At 32.7% G+C, this 16,438-nt stretch overlaps 1 protein-coding gene across 1 annotated transcript; it reads left to right on the forward strand.

The window, feature by feature from the left end:
- Nucleotides 1-327: 327 nt before the first annotated feature.
- Nucleotides 328-15,086, forward strand: LOC111003228 (proton-coupled folate transporter). Its single transcript, XM_022273632.2, has 7 exons — nucleotides 328-1,343; nucleotides 3,016-3,175; nucleotides 9,384-9,485; nucleotides 10,439-10,576; nucleotides 12,768-12,851; nucleotides 13,363-13,519; nucleotides 14,871-15,086. Exons 1-7 carry the CDS (start codon nucleotides 543-545, stop codon nucleotides 14,980-14,982), a joined length of 1,554 nt encoding a protein of 517 aa, XP_022129324.1. The 5' UTR covers nucleotides 328-542; the 3' UTR covers nucleotides 14,983-15,086.
- Nucleotides 15,087-16,438: the final 1,352 nt, after the last annotated feature.

The following is a 16,438-nucleotide window of genomic DNA, read 5'->3' on the forward strand; positions in this document are numbered from 1 at the left end:
CTTGAAATAAATACTTTTGACAACCTTAATCAACCAAGTAAACTACAAAAAGTTGAGTTTTTAGTTTACCAAATGGACTACATAATAGTTGCAACTGTTTCATAACACGTTTCGGAAATGATTGTCGTAAATGTTGGAACACTTATAATTTATCTTAAACGTACACAACGCAGCATGACTAGCAAATCCAAGTGGAATTATACCAGACAATCAAATAACCTATTAAGTATTTTAAGTAAATGTTTTATGAAAATTGTTCTTACGACAATTCAACAAGTTCACCTGATCAAAAACATTCCGAATTCAACAGCTATTTGATCAGTTTATTTAAGGCTGTCGTACATGCCGATGGGCTAAAAGGTGCGGAGTGACTTCGCTGGACAATAGTCCGCGCGCGTTTCGTCTGCGCACACGCATACAATTCAAATAAAACCCCGTTGTGCATTGACAATGTAATTGAATAATCACAAATCTCTCGCGCGTGATTCCGTCCCATACATCGCACCGTGATTTTATATTTATCAATCAAATAATAATCAAAAATGACGGTCGAAAAAGCTGAATCGAAAACCCAGAAAACCGAGGAGTTACCACTGAAGACCGAAATGAAAATCGACTTTAAAAGTATGACGGTTTTAGAGAAAATTAAGTATGTTAAATCTAATATTACCGTGGAACCAGTGTTGGCGTTATTCGTGATGCCAAGCGTTCTAGCAATGCTGGCGACGCAAAACTTGAACTTAGATAAGGCTTGCAGAGTTAATTTGGAGTTTAGTGATGCGGTCTGTGAAGACCTCAGGCTGAGAAAGCGCGCTAACCACACATTTGAGGAGGATGAAGTGCAGAAATTGATAGCATCCGTGCAAGGATGGAAAAGTGTTATACACACAGCGGTCCCGACCTTATTAATGCTGTTCATAGGAGCGTGGAGCGACAAAACGGGCAGGCGAAAAATATGTATGCTAATGCCAATCATCGGGGAATTTATGACGTGTGTTCTGAACATGATAAATACATACTTTTTCTATCAAGTCCCCGTGGAGTTGACTGTGTTTATGGAGGTCATATTCCCAGCGCTGACCGGTGGATGGTATACGATGTTTCTCGGTGCGTTTAGCTACTTGGGTGATGTAACTTCGAAGGAAACAAGGACTTTTCGCATGGGAATACTTAGTTTGTGCATGACGGTTGGTTTCCCCGTGGGAATGGGATTGAGCGGGATACTTCTACGATACACCGGCTATTACGGAGTTTTCTCTATATCAGCTGTATTGCAATTTATGAATTTTGTATACGTTTTCTTAGCTATTGACGATCATAAGTGGCTTCAGAATAAAGAAAAGGTTTGTATTATATTTATATTACTAGGTATTGTAATTTACGAGATTAATTTCATCCAACTTTGATTTTCTTGCCTCTTGGGCCGTGGGGTTCTAGTGCACAGGCGATAATTTAAGTTGCCGCCTGGTAGATGGTACCTATGACCCCAGAGCTAGTGCTTTCTTCGCTCAAATAATAAGTATCGCAATATACCACAGAAATTTTGCCAGAATTAAATTTTGTGGTTAACTGCCACAGAGACTTTATTTTAATTATTTAAGAATAAAAATGAATAATAAATTAGTAAACTTAGCTACATTTAATATGGACGTTCATAAGTGTAGTTAGAAATATATCTAAAATTACTTAGCTACATTTTTTAAATATTGACGTTCATAAGTGTAGTTAGCAATATGATAAAAACAAATTTGCGAGATGACAAATGATAAATTCATACAAAAAACTATACTTAATGAAATCTGAACATCGCAAAGATTCGACAAAAAACGGGTTTTATTTATAAACAGCTTCGTGTTTATTAAACAAAGAAGCGTTTTTGTTGCATAATTCATCGGAACCACTTTATATATGAATATGATGTATTGAGTCGTTTTTTAAAATGTTTATTGAATTTTTGGGAATTCATTAGTATAAAAACTTGTGGGTTTATTAAGTTGATAGTTCTTTGATTATAGTTATGATAAAATTAGTTTAGATAAATCAGGCGATTTATTAAATAGGTATCAACTCGCTTATAAACTAATATTCTAGTTATTTTAATAATTAAATGTTATACGAGTAATTTTATTAAAATAGGTACTTTTTGCTATTCCCAGTATCGCACTGAACATTTCAAATATAAATGAACAGTTAATATGTTATAACAAAACAAAACAACAAATCTTTCCTGTTTATAAAATTTGTATAGGATAGATTAGATAAAATATCGATTAAACAATAAAACTCATTTTTGTTATTTACGAAATTCGTCAGCGTACAGATGTTTCCATCTTTTTACAAAAATACTCAATTTCCAAGGTTTTAATTTATTGGTCATAAACTGATAAGCATCCTATTGTGCAAGAACTGTTTACCTCCTTATCAATAGCTTTGTTTTAAAATTCCGGGGAAAACACTGGTCTTTGATAATTATATGCTAGATGATGAACCTTAATGAATATTAATTAAATGTTAAATTTGTAGTCCGTTCAAGTATTACGTAAGCAATCAAGGGGAGATGGGGGGGTCTTTAACTTTCATATTTGGTGATTACGTCATCAGTAATTATTTACTTTTACTCATATTAACCACACATTTTCTATGCCATGATTCCTACAAAAATACGTTAATGTACTATTACTTTTGAGAGCTTTGCTTAGTTCTGCTGACAAAATGAAGGGGGGGGGGATAAATTGCAGTAAATCTGCTAACGAATTACTTTAATGGTCCCTGATGATGGTATATATGATGATGCTTGCGAACTGGTTGTAAATGTAAATTTACGATTAATTTAATTTGTTTTTCTTGACGTTCATAAGTGTAAAAGTTTACCTATATGAATAAAGATATTTTGATTTGATTTGATTTGATGCGGAGTCAAATGTACGAACGCAATATACGATGGCGTAACCATAACACTTCTCCGTAAAGAAAGTAAATTGTTTGCAAAATTCCAATGAAACCTTTCTGTTCTAGGACCTTCGAACAGGCTGCGGGGGATTTTTACTGGAGTTTTTCGACTTTAATAGCGTCAAGGACACTTTGAAAATAGCCTTCAAGAAGGAACCGAACAAAAGAAGATTGAGAATCTGCCTCATTCTAATTGTCGTATGTTTAAGTTTTGGACCGTTATGGGGTAAGTTAATTTTGTTTTCATAGCTCAAAGTCGGATTTTATGAGAGGCAATATTATTGGTTTTGGTAGAACTCTTTGATTTATACGAGTACCACTCGAAATCCCCTTAGCGGATATAAACACGATTACAGATTACGTATTTTGACGTTACGAAGCAATTGTGAGACAACACTATTTTACCAATAAACTTTTCAGGATTTACGAGTATATTGACTATTCGCTCAAAAACTTAAAAAAAGTTTTGAAAAATCTAATTAAACAACCATTTCTATTGATCAGTGTCATGAGTAAATTGTATTGTTAGTTTTTGGAAGTCGATGTTTTTATCGATTTCATCAGCCTGATGCTAACAAATAGACTGCAACTATTATGTACATCAGTTGACGATTATAGTTTTAACAAACTCATTGATTGTTGTTCGAAATACATAATTTTTATTTTATAATATTTCATAAGGGTGATCCTAAATATTTTTATTGGGCCGATCCGCACATTTTTTGTTTAGTGTTTGTTGAGATTTACTTGGGTTACGTTAGACGCATTTTACTGCATTATAATATACTGCTTTATATATACTGTTTTGTTAATTTTCTTGTCAATAGTTACGTCCTCTATTTAGACTTTTATAGTGAGTGTTTAATGCGTGTTCGTGAACTATTATTGTATGGTACAGCATCAGTCTAACCTCATTTTGTTCCGAATTTCTCCATATCCTTACGGCTAATATTTATTGAAAAAGTAATGCATATTAGATTTGTATGCAACCGAACTAACTGTCTATGATTAATGCTAGTTAATTGTAATTTTAAATAATGCAAAAAAAAAAACATTTAAAAATCTCGACGTTACGAGTATTTTACTACCCACAGACGTTCTTTTCTTAAATACCCCTAAAGGCGTATCAGTTGACACGATTGCTTTGTGTCCTAAAGATCTTTAACTAAAATAGAGATTCTAGATTCTCAAAATTTCATTTTAAGATGTACATCAATTCGTATGCAAATGTCCAATTTCTCTTGTTTTATTACCGAGTTATTCATAGTCAAAGTCTGAATATCATATGCAAATTCTTATTTGATTACTATTTATTGACCCTGGCATGGCAGTTTGATATCTACTCTTCTGTCTGGATATTGCCTGTATGTTATTCGAAGTGAATTAAAAATTGATTTAATAGTTTTTTATTTATTTTTATATAAGAAAATATGTATAATATTAATAAGAAAAACATAGTGCGTACGTTAATGTTATTTTTTTAATTTTATTTTTTTAAATTAATTTTCACTCTACTCCCCTGCCATAGTGTCCAGGGACTTTATATATCACTGCTACTATTTAACGCGTAAAGAAAATATATCAAAATGATAAGCGATAATTAAATAACGATCATCTTGAAGCATGCTGGAGTTTCACTCCTTCGTGGTTGAGCTGGTCCTCCATTCTCCCTTCCATCTTCCCTAGACAGTTTGATATGATTTCATTTAAATCATTTAAACAGTTAAATAGGTATTTCCTGGAGTGCCCTCTAATCGGCCACATCTCACTTAGCAACAGTTGACAAACGTCTATTCTGAATAAAATATTTGAAAGTCGTAAGATTATTCATCCTTAATGGATGTGGTGGAAGTAAGTGGTTACTCCAACTTAAAGAATCCTCGACCTGTTAAAACTGGTCAAACGTCACGAAGATGTGCAGCGTTTTTGTCGAAGAGTGGGAGAGAGCGATTGAGACCGATTGAGGGAGAGTGAGAAAGAGAGATCGACAAAAATTTATGCGATTGGTTGATGTATTCTTTTAGTTGTTACATATAAGAACTTTAGATGAAAATTCTGTCGCATAACGTCTTGCACAGTAAACGCATATTTTTTGTTTCTTTATATTATCATAAGCACGAATACGGTGTGTAAAAAGTGGGAGATAGATAGATAGATCATTATCTGGTATACGACCATCTGTTGGTGCTGTTACCTTAGTAATAATAATTTTACAAAGAAGTTTCACTTCTAACTTTACGTGTCCTACGTGACTACGTGTACTTTGTACGCACGCTCTGTTTTTTAATCTCGCTGTTGATTTGGGCTGGCTGGAGGTTTGGTGAGCATAGCCCTGTCTCGATGTGCGATGTGAAATATCAGCGCAAATATTATGATAGATTGTGACGTCATCGCACGGGTTGTATTTTTCGACAGGGAACCTTGACACTTTACTTGGACATCGTGACTTAATCGTAAATCAGAATAAATAGCCTTCATAGAAAAAAAAGGTTTGATAGGATTTAAGAAAACGCAGATGCAAGGGTTTTAGTTATGTGAGTGTCGCGGACGGTATCATCTCTAAGCAGATGAGCCTCTTGCCTGTTAGACCACTGTTAGATAAAAAAAATCTTGTAAACACTTTAAAAAATTATAAAGCTTCTTTATTTATATTATATATACTTTCAATGTAATATTGAATATTAGTGTATCAAGCAAATACTGTTATGATACTAATAATTTAGCTGTGAGTTGAAAGTGGGCACTTATGTTAAACACTTTTGCACTGAAACGAAGTAGCTCTTAAGAAACACTAACAGTAAATACGAAATCCAATATAAATGCAAAACTTGGTTTGAAACTTGTTTTGAAATAGATAGATAGTAAAATGATGCCCTACATTTTGTAGCCCTGTGTCAGCTGTCCTGTTACGTACAAAGGTTGTGTGTTCGAACCTTGGATGTTTAATGATTTAGATACATACGCATTTTTAATCATACAAGGCAAAGTGGTAGGTAGAAAAAACCTTACACAATGATTTGGTCAAAGGACTAAGTCATAATTTAAAAGCGCGGCATCCAAAGTTAAACTTGCCATGATGATCGCCAACCTTTGTAAGGAGATGGCAGAAGAAGATGGCATTAAGAAATCAATTTTCTATTAATCGAAAAACAGGAATTTTTATTAATTCCTCATCAAAATTATCAAATTTTTCTCTAACATTGAAATATATATAACCTTTTATTTATCAATTCCTTACAGTTCGAATATTTTATAAGTATCCTTCAAAAGTTGTATTGGCATTAATAGTAAATTGGTTTTAACAACTCCATAGATATTTTATTCAATTTTTTTACTAAACAATTACAAATTAATTAATATTTTTCTCTAACATTTAAATTTATGTTCTCTTCGATATTCGCAATATTTAGACTTTTAAATTATTATTTAGATTATTAATAATTATCCTTCAAATGTGTGGTGTATTTCTGTTTCACTTCTCCACAAACATATGTAACGGAAATCACTCTACGCCTACGTTAGACTCGATCTAAAGGACGACGTTCGCAATTTTTCAATTACTGTTTCTAGTGGATACTTACGCTTTAAATAGATCAATGTACTCAGGAAATAAATCTGTATTTAGAAAGAGTATGTACAGGACCCATGCCAGGATTATACAATTGCAAAGGATACCTAAGGATCTAGATTTTTATGGGATTTTATATTTTTATTCACTGTTACCTTCAAGAGCCTTAACTGATTCGCTGGTTCTGTTTTGGCAAGCGTTTATGCTGGAAATCGACTAGCACAAGGGTGTCTTCTGCGAAACATGCTCTGCTGGGGTAGAAGTTCCTCGCCTCGCCTTCTTTGGTGAAGGTGGTTTTTACTCTTGTCTGAAGAGAAGGTAGAACTCGAACACGATGTTTAAATGCAAATTTGAAATGGAATTGATTTTGGAAAGAATTTTTAAAAGGCCGGCAATGCACTCGCGAGTCCTCTGGCATTGAGAGTGTCCATGGGCGGCGGTATCATTTAACATCAGGTGAGCCACCTGCCCATTTGCCCCCTGTTCTATAAAAAAAAGACTGCAATTCCGGCGGCTAATGACGGGATCGAAATGAGTTATCAAGCTCAAGTTGTGTTTTGTTTGTGCAATTCAAAATTGATATATTTTGACAGCAGTTGACTTTTTAAAGTTATATAGTGACAAATATTAAGATGTTGGTAACCTCTCGTTATAAAAACTCGAACTAATTTTCAATCGTACGTACATTTAATATTTCCTTAGTCATTTGGACTTTTCTCTTTTGTTAAATGGTATCACCACATTACCGAGTGTTAGCCTAGTGACTTTAGTGTGTGACTCTCACCCCTGAGGTCGTGGGTTAGATCGAAACTGGCTTGCCTTATACCCAAAAAGTCGTAAACAAACAAATGAACATAAACAACTGTTCATGTAACCGATACAAAATGTGGTACTTTAAAACTATGATAAAAATCTCTTAAGACATAACAATCACATAAACAGTATTCACAATTTTCTTAAGCAGTTAAAATAAAAATATTTACAATTTAATAAAAGTTTTGTACCTTTATGCTGTCATTTCCTCTCAGTATTGCAATAATTATTTGTAAAGGTAAGCATAAACTCTGGGGTCACCAAAATTGAAATTAATTTATGAGCGATTTTATTTATAGTTATGAAGAATCTATCTTTATTTAGGAATAATATCTTACAAAACCACTTTAACATTATTATTCAGAATGCAATTTACAGGTATTTGATTGAAGCCTGGATAGATTGCTAGTCTAAAATCAACGAAATTGATTTTAGGATTTTCCATGGTAATAACTCGCAGATAATGTGCGGTTACAGTACCTAAGTAAAATTACTTAATTGCAATAGCCCTTGGCATACATGTCAAGTCATATTGGGAAATAACTTGTACTTTCAAAACATTACTTTAAAATACTATGTTATAACAAAATGGTATATTAATAATATTTTTACATCTTTGAATATTGAATCCAGTGCAGGGATAAGTTTATTATTTGTGTTTTCTAAAAATTAAAACAATAGCTAATATATAAATCGAAGTTATAAGAATCGAATCGAATTCGAAATGGCTTACGCAAGGTATATTTGAAAATAGAACAAAGTATATTTGAATAAGGAACATCAACACTTTCATATCTGGAATACCTAAATTATCTGTATTTGCTAATTACCATCCATATTTGAATATAGAACACGATGACCTACGTAAGATTTTTTAAAGTAAAACCACAGACTAAAGTGAGTATATCAAATGAGGACTTATAATTAGCATATGCAAGGTATATTTAAATATAGAACACGGAAGACACTTCCATATTTATTTTTTATTTCATTTCTTCCATATTTTTTATTTTAAAACCTAAATAGATTGCCTTTATTTGCCCCACCACATATTATCTGCAAGAGATATTTGAATATAGAACACGAGGTCGGAAATTTTTCTCAAGTAAAACCACAGACTAAACTGAGTATATCAAACGAAGGCTTCGTTTTATGATACTAAAGGATAGATATTGTTTACATAACGAAACTTGAGAATATTACGTTGCTTTGGTCTAAGCTAACCTTATCAACACGGTAGTTGATATGCGATATTCTATGTAGTATGTATTCTTCATCGTTTACGAAAACTATATTCTAACAGTTTACTTTAATAAATTGAATTTCGTTTGTTTTTAATATCACCAGGTAGTTAGAAAACAAACCGAGAGCTAGTTATATATTATGTATGTAATAGAGACAGTTGGATTTTAAAGTTTTCCGTTTTCTTTTGCAAAGCAAACATCTACGTGGCAATTTGTAATCGTTTTTCGTAGAAGTTATTATTACGTAATTACGTACCTAACTACGTTCTTACTGTTTTATTGCTTCTGCAATAGTTTGTGTCCGCGATTTCATCTCGCACCATTCTCTGTCACTATACAAAAATCCTTCAAAACGTAACGGTAATATATTGTAAACATTGATACATAAGTAAGTAGAATTCGACCCTAATCCTTTAAGAGAAGAGCGTAACAACTCTCAAAAAGCCGGGCTCGCACTCGCAGGCCCTGAGTTTGTTCATGGGCGGTGGTATTACTAAACATCAGAAGAGCCTCCTGCCGGTGATTGCTGTATATTTGACATACAATGTATTTTTGTGAAAAATAAATATTGTATTCTTGTGAAATTATATCGTTATATAGTTGTAAACTACTTATTTCTTGTTCTTTTTATAAAAATCCTTCACTTCTTTTGTTTTATAATCAACCCAAAATAACAGTAAAACAATAATTGATTTAAAATTGACAATATACAAGACACATTTCAGAAAATGTCCTTTAGCAAGATAGATTCCAAAAGAAAAAAATTAGAACCTCTGAACATCAACATATCTATTTATTGATTTTTTCAGGTGAGATGAGTATCATGTATATATTCGCGAGGTACCGCTTCAATTGGGATGAAGTAAAGTACAGCATCTACTCTACATACAGTCTTGTCACACATTCTATTGGTAAGTTGTTATTTCTTTAGTTTTCAGCTAAAGTGAAAATTTTCTAAGATAAAATTCGAGTGGCTAGAATTGTGGCAGTGTGTGTTAACACTAGCTGCACACCAATGGATTTGTTTATTAATTTTTGTATAGTGAAAGTAGAGCTCTTGTAGAGAAGTGATTAAAGTTCTTAAAAGGCCGGCAACGCACCCGCGAGCCCTCTGGCATTGAGAGTGTCCATGGGCGGCGGTATCACTTAACATCAGGTGAGCCCCAGGGGTCAAACGGGCAGGAGGCTTATTATAAATTGATGGCAAATCTGATGCCCGTGCAATACCTACAATGGTATTTATTATTTTTACGACCACATATAAAGTATGCTTACATAATATTCAATGGACACAATAATTTATAAAACAATACTTCATAATATTTTACGATGAAAACTGTAAATGTTTTCGATTCGCACGCCACTGTATCGATTCGATCGGAAAACATTGTGGGAATTTGTAAACATTGCTCAATTTAACCCATAAAGAACAAACAAAATATTTATCTATTCCGCTAGGTATCTTTTTTATATTGTGTTGTGAGAATTCGCGATGTGCAGCTAATTTTAATATGTTATTGTACTAAAAACTCTGGTTGATTCTTAGAAACATAATTAAGATATTGTTGTTAAAAGCATGTTTTTTTAAGAATAAGTTAAGTTAAAGTCAAGGAGAATGGCAATTAGTTGTGTTTTTTGCTAAAGAATTTTAAATATATGTTTTCGTTACAAAACAAACTTAAAAAAATACCAGCTAAAAATCCCTCAAGTATTTTAAATTTTTAGTGTTAATAAAATCCTAGGTCATCTGGGTGCATTCAATAATAGAGGATTTTATTTTCACTCTACATATAATATATCCTTCCGGTGTTGTTCTCTTTCATATGCTAATAGCAGATTTATATCCACAAATTTGTCTTTCCAGGTACAATGTTCACTATAAGCGTGTTCAGTAAGAAGCTGAGAGCGGATGACTCTGTGCTGGGAATGATTTCTACAACCAGTAAGGTCGCCGGAGCATTGGTTATGGCCTTCGCGAGAAATGATTATGAAGTTTATGTAGGTCTGTATAAATTTATCGATAAATGATTCTGTGCTAGCTTCATGATCTGACCAACATGAAAAACTCTCACTGTCACTCAAGCATGATACAGGGTAAGGTTTAAACTTGCGGACATTAATCTCGTGGTTTATAAAAATAAGCTCAATTAAGTTAATAATAAAATACCTAAATTTGTTGGTTTATAACAAAATATGTGGAAGTCACTAAACGATAGATCGAACAATGTAAGAGGAGATTTTAACAACACGTCAACCCCCCTTAGGACCACAGTCTGATAGTTTGCGAATTAAGGAGGAAAATAAAAAATTTGGTTTGCTTTCCCTTACTGCCATCATTTCATAAAATCTGATAAAAGCCAAGAATCTAATTGCAGATGAATAAAATAAAATATAAAAAATAATAATAATTAAAATATAAATTAAAAATTAGAAATACGTCGCCTGAATTTGATGATACTGATTCTGTATGTATCTGGTCTGATCTTGGAGGATCTTGATTGGAGATGCCGAAGTGGTATTTAAGTATAAAAGAATAAAATAGAATTAAATAACTTTATACAATTTTTCTGAAACATCGAGTTATTTAATGACTCTGGCTTCGGTATTTTTAAGATATATTATTTCCGATTTAAATAAAGCCTTTTCTTTTTAATAAACGTTTATTACTAAACAGGGTACGTATTTCCAAGTGATACTAAACATTACAAGTAGTACCTTACTACCAGATAGATACCTCACGTCATACACAATGATATATATTACATAACATACGAATTATGCATTGAATACAAACAATAGTTTTTTGTGCGCCGATAGAATTTGCACAATGCCCACAAGGTGACGCATTTATCACAATAGTATAGCATTATAGGAACATAGACCACGTTTTACTGTTTACTAGGGAAGAACTAGAATAGTATGAACTATCACTACTGATAATTTTAGAGATTTGACAGAAATAAACATGCATTTAATAATTTAAATATTTATATATTTATGTAATTGTCATATGTCACTGAAGCCCTTAAACAGCTGGACCGATTTGAATGAACTTTTTGTATTCAGTTATCTAGATAATTTATCTATACAGTGGTATATATATATATATATATATATATATATATAAATCTTCTGTTCAAGTGGTCCTGAACGGCTGGACAGATTTTGATGATGTGTTTGTGTTTTCAAGTGTAGTCGAGGATTTTTAGATATTTTTTTGTAGGTAAGACGTGTTTACAGGACAACATCTATCAGATCCGCTAGTTTGCATATATTATTTAAAGTAATAGTCATCAAAGACAATATTTTGTCGGACGTGACAGAGTGTAGTTTAACAGTGTCATAAATACAAAAAATATCAAACTGTAAATAGAAACTATTCTTAAATCCACTTGAAACACAAAAAAATCATCAAAATCAGACCAGTTTTTTTGGTGTTTTATTACAAACACATCAGTTATTTGTAGTTTCAGTCAAATAGTATCGAATTAACTTTAGTTAAACTTAGGATTACATTACGGTATTACAAATATTTTTTTAACAAATAAAGAAATGTTTTGTCAATAGATGGCACCATGCTCTTTGCATTCCTAAAAATAATTAATTAATTTATTGTTATTCGATAACTAATCCGATGTTATATATATAATTATATACTTAATCTGCTATTCGGAGCGGAGAAGAATCCACCGAAAAAGAGATAACTGTTATTGATTCAGCCGATCTTGAGTTAAAAATTGTGTAACTAACACGACTTTGTTTTATATATTTATAGAGAAGATTATTAGGATTAAAAGATTATTAATTTGTGCATGTGACTGAATGTGCTCATTGTTTTTATAATATTTGTTTTAATAGTCACCTTTTAGCAACTATTCAACAGAAATGTACGGGAATGATAACTTTTTAACTACATAAATATAATATGAACATTTCAATATAAAAAAAGCAATTGTTAATTTCACTATTATATGAGAAACACGATTGAGATTACAGTGTTTTCCAACAAGTATATGAACAAAAATCACAAAGAAGAAATTATCACTTTCCCTTCATATTTTTATTATGGCCACAAAAACTTTTTCCCAATTAAGATAAACTCGAATCTCCAGACAATCGCAAGTTAGCTAGTTCATAATTAAAATTATTTGTAAAGTTTTGGCGATAAATTCTTATTATTTTGTTTGTTTCAGCACCTCTCGTCGAGATATTAAATGGCACAACCATGATCGCATTGAGATCCATCGCCTCAAAGTTGGTTTCTCATCAGGAATTAGGTAATTAACTAAGATTTACTATGTTTACCCTCAGTTACAGGGGATAATTAAATTATAACTGGAACATTATATGATTAGTAAAGTACTTATTGTAATTACATATATATATATATATTGATGTCAAAGCCCAGATGAGGAAATGTGACTTCAGCGTGCGATTCTCATCTCTGAGGTCGTAGGTTCGATCCCCGGCTGTGCACAAATGGACTTTTTGTCTGCGCATTTAACATTCGCTCAAACGGTGAAAACATCGTGAGGAAACCGACATGTCTTTGACCCAAAAAGTCGACGACGTGTGTCATGCACTGGAGGCTGATCATCTACTTGCATATTAGATTGACAAATGATCATGAGACAGATACAGAATTATAAGGCCCAGACCTTAAAAGGTTGTAGCGCCACGTAAAAGCCTCCTGGAAGCCATAAATAATATATAAATACAACATTACTAACTGTTAATATCTTGTGTGAGTTTGCACGGTAAAAATAAAAAATAAAAATTGTTTTTCAGGCAAAGTATTTTCGTTATTTGGCGTAGCAGAGACCATGATGCCACTGATCTTCTCCCCACTGTACGCTAAAATCTATATTCTCACCCTGCACGTTCTGCCTGGAGCCGTGTTCCTCGTCAGCGTATTGGCTACGTTACCAGCTCTGGGTATATTTATGTAAGTAACGTAGGCATGGTTTTCTATTGTTTTAATTAAGACCTCTATTACCCTGCCATTGGGAACATCCTTGACCTTGAAGCTAAACGGAAGGGGAGTGTGAAAGGGTTCTACTTAAGCAAGGTCTGGTAAGTTGGCTTCTTCCACCGAGGTCGAGAGACGACTACCACGGAAAGTCCTTATATATTTGATTGCAGATCATAAGGTCTCAGAGAGCCCAAATTATTGCCATGTTTATCCCAAACAATTCTCGGATAAGTATCTTAAGCTGATAAGTAAGCTATTTGCTGTTGTTGCGGAAGTTTAGTTCGGTAGAACGATTCTGTAACCTCGAAAAGATTACCAAACCTACCTAACTCTGCGATGAACACATCTAATTGACCTATCTGATTGCGACTAAAAGTGTTGTAAAGTATTGAGACATCAGTGTAAATGCTCGACGTCTTAAGGGCCTTAGGGGTAAGTTCAGAGTGGGAATTGGTGCGAACTGACCCGTAGGTACACTCGTCCCAATGTATGATATTTTTGACAAGATTTGAATCTTATTATAAGGGAGCACATCAGATCTGTGTTAATGGATCGCGTGTTCAGATTGTAATTACATACATCCGAATGAATATAAGCGTGTGAAACCAAAATAAGACAATTAACTCGAAATAATGTTTCTTTGTTTTTCCTTAGTGTAAGACTCGTCTGAATTATAAAAATCTTACGAAACTTGACTTAAAACAATGACTTGGTTCGAGCTGAATTTTTCGTTTCGTGTTTTTCGGGAAAAGTTTGAAGTTTCCCAATTCCAATACTTTTGTTAGCTTTTACTACAAGTAACATTTAAAATAGTTAAAATAGATAAAAAAAAATTAGCCCAATTCACAATCACATTTACTGGTTATCCATATCACAGGTTCTTTCCTAGTTTGGAAACCAGTCTCCCAATACCGTCACAACTGTAATCTTATTTATTGTTGTAAATTATTATTATTAGTTTTATTACCAATAAGGTAAACTATTGTTAAGAAAATCTGACAGGAAATGTGAACATATCTTCTTGCGTTCTGTCTAGACTTGTCGGGTACCTTGCGCTAGTCATGAACTTCGTCCTTATCTCTGGCCTTGAATGGGTAATCGATATGCTACAATTACTGACGATGATGACGTTTTTCAAAATATATAACACTTCTTTTTGGATCGAGAAATTGTTGAAATTAAATTTTCAGTATGAGATATTTGTCGTTCAAGCGATTAATCATTATGTGTCCAATAAGAATTGTCAAGTGAAGAAAATGAAAATAAACATGTGTCTGAGTAAATTTTGTGTCTGAGTAAAATATTATTCTCTATAACTTTTCAGATGGTTTTACTATGAGCACAAAGAGGATGCGAAACAGAAGAGATTAGAAGTTCCTAACGTACCATCAGGTCCGCCGGAGAATGTGGAACCTCCCCAACCTATTCCCGCGTAAATGTAAATCTAGTATATAAGAGAATTAAGGTTGGCACAAATTATATAAATTTTTGTTAAAATTTGAAAAATTAAGATATTTTATTTAAATTTATTACATTTTAATGACAAATAAATTTATTTTTATTTCCCGTTTGTTTTATACTAGCTGCCCCGTGAAGTTCGTTTTGCGTTAATGTTTTTTACTTAGCTTTTTAGTAGCTACATACCAACATATGGAACATTTACGCAATAAAAGCTGGTGCAGAGTAAAACTATTTTTTTAAATATTTTTACAATTTTTCTCTACAAAAAAAAATTCTTAAAAGCTCAGGGAATATAAAAAAAATGCTGAAAATAAGATTATTCTGGGTCTTTATGTTAGCGCTGCTTTTTTTATTAAAACTTTGACAATTAATACTGAGTATTAGAAATACATTATTGCCCTATTCTCTACTAATCTGAGGAGCATTTAAATGCATTTTTAATGAGGTGAAAATGCGCTTCCACAGAACCGTGGATATCAAGCTTGAGGTGGGGTCTGTGGCGCATGTGTGTGTGTGGTCTACACACAAAGCCCGCTCCTATTTAGAAGGAAAGGATATTTTACAATGTTTCAAGGAATTTCGCCGCGCGTAGGACCGAAACAATAGGTCAATACTACGCCATACTTATGTAGTACCTTTACTAAAAATAAAAAATAAAGTTATTTAAAGATCTCGAAGAGGAAACAAAAATAAGCTTCTTATACCTATGGTTTGAATTCATAATTTTGTCAAATATTGATATGTATATAATGTATATCGTATTTGATCGTGTTTCGGAGATTTCTCATATTGCCATCGAGTTATTATTGTTTGTCGAACGTGTCTGTTATGAGAGGATAGAGACAAATAAAACAAAATATTTGCTCTATGGGGAAGACTTTGATGCCGTGTTTAAACTACCTTATCTGAAAGAATATATTAAGTGGGAATCAACTAGAAGTATTGTCCAAACAGTCATTGTTATTTCTTTTGTTTAAGTATTACTTCAATACCTGATTTCTGCATCTGTTTCGACGATATTGGTTTGGTGACACTTTGAAACTGATTTGAACGTGATTCGCTTACTTGAGATTAATAGAGAATAATACGTACGCAAAGTACAATTGAATATAATTAATAAGTTTGTTAACATCGAGGCGTTAAAGACGTCAAAATTTTAGAAAATCGAATAAAACCCAATTTCAAAACTATTATACACTTAGTGCATATTAATCTGAATAATTTATTTACCATTTTTATTTCGAAAATCAAACATAAAAAGGTGAAAGAGAAAGTGCAGTACCCTTACACTAGGATTCTGTGTGTCGTTTGCTGCTCTCTTCCATTTCACATATGTATAATGATTTTAGGTACTCGACGTAATTAATTCTACATACCTAATACTTACTATTTTATAGTTAAACTACTTTTGCCCAGAAGTACGGATTCCGT

This window comes from Pieris rapae, chromosome 16 (assembly GCF_905147795.1).
Source record: "Pieris rapae chromosome 16, ilPieRapa1.1, whole genome shotgun sequence".
In the NCBI taxonomy this organism is placed as follows: Eukaryota; Metazoa; Arthropoda; class Insecta; order Lepidoptera; family Pieridae; genus Pieris; species Pieris rapae.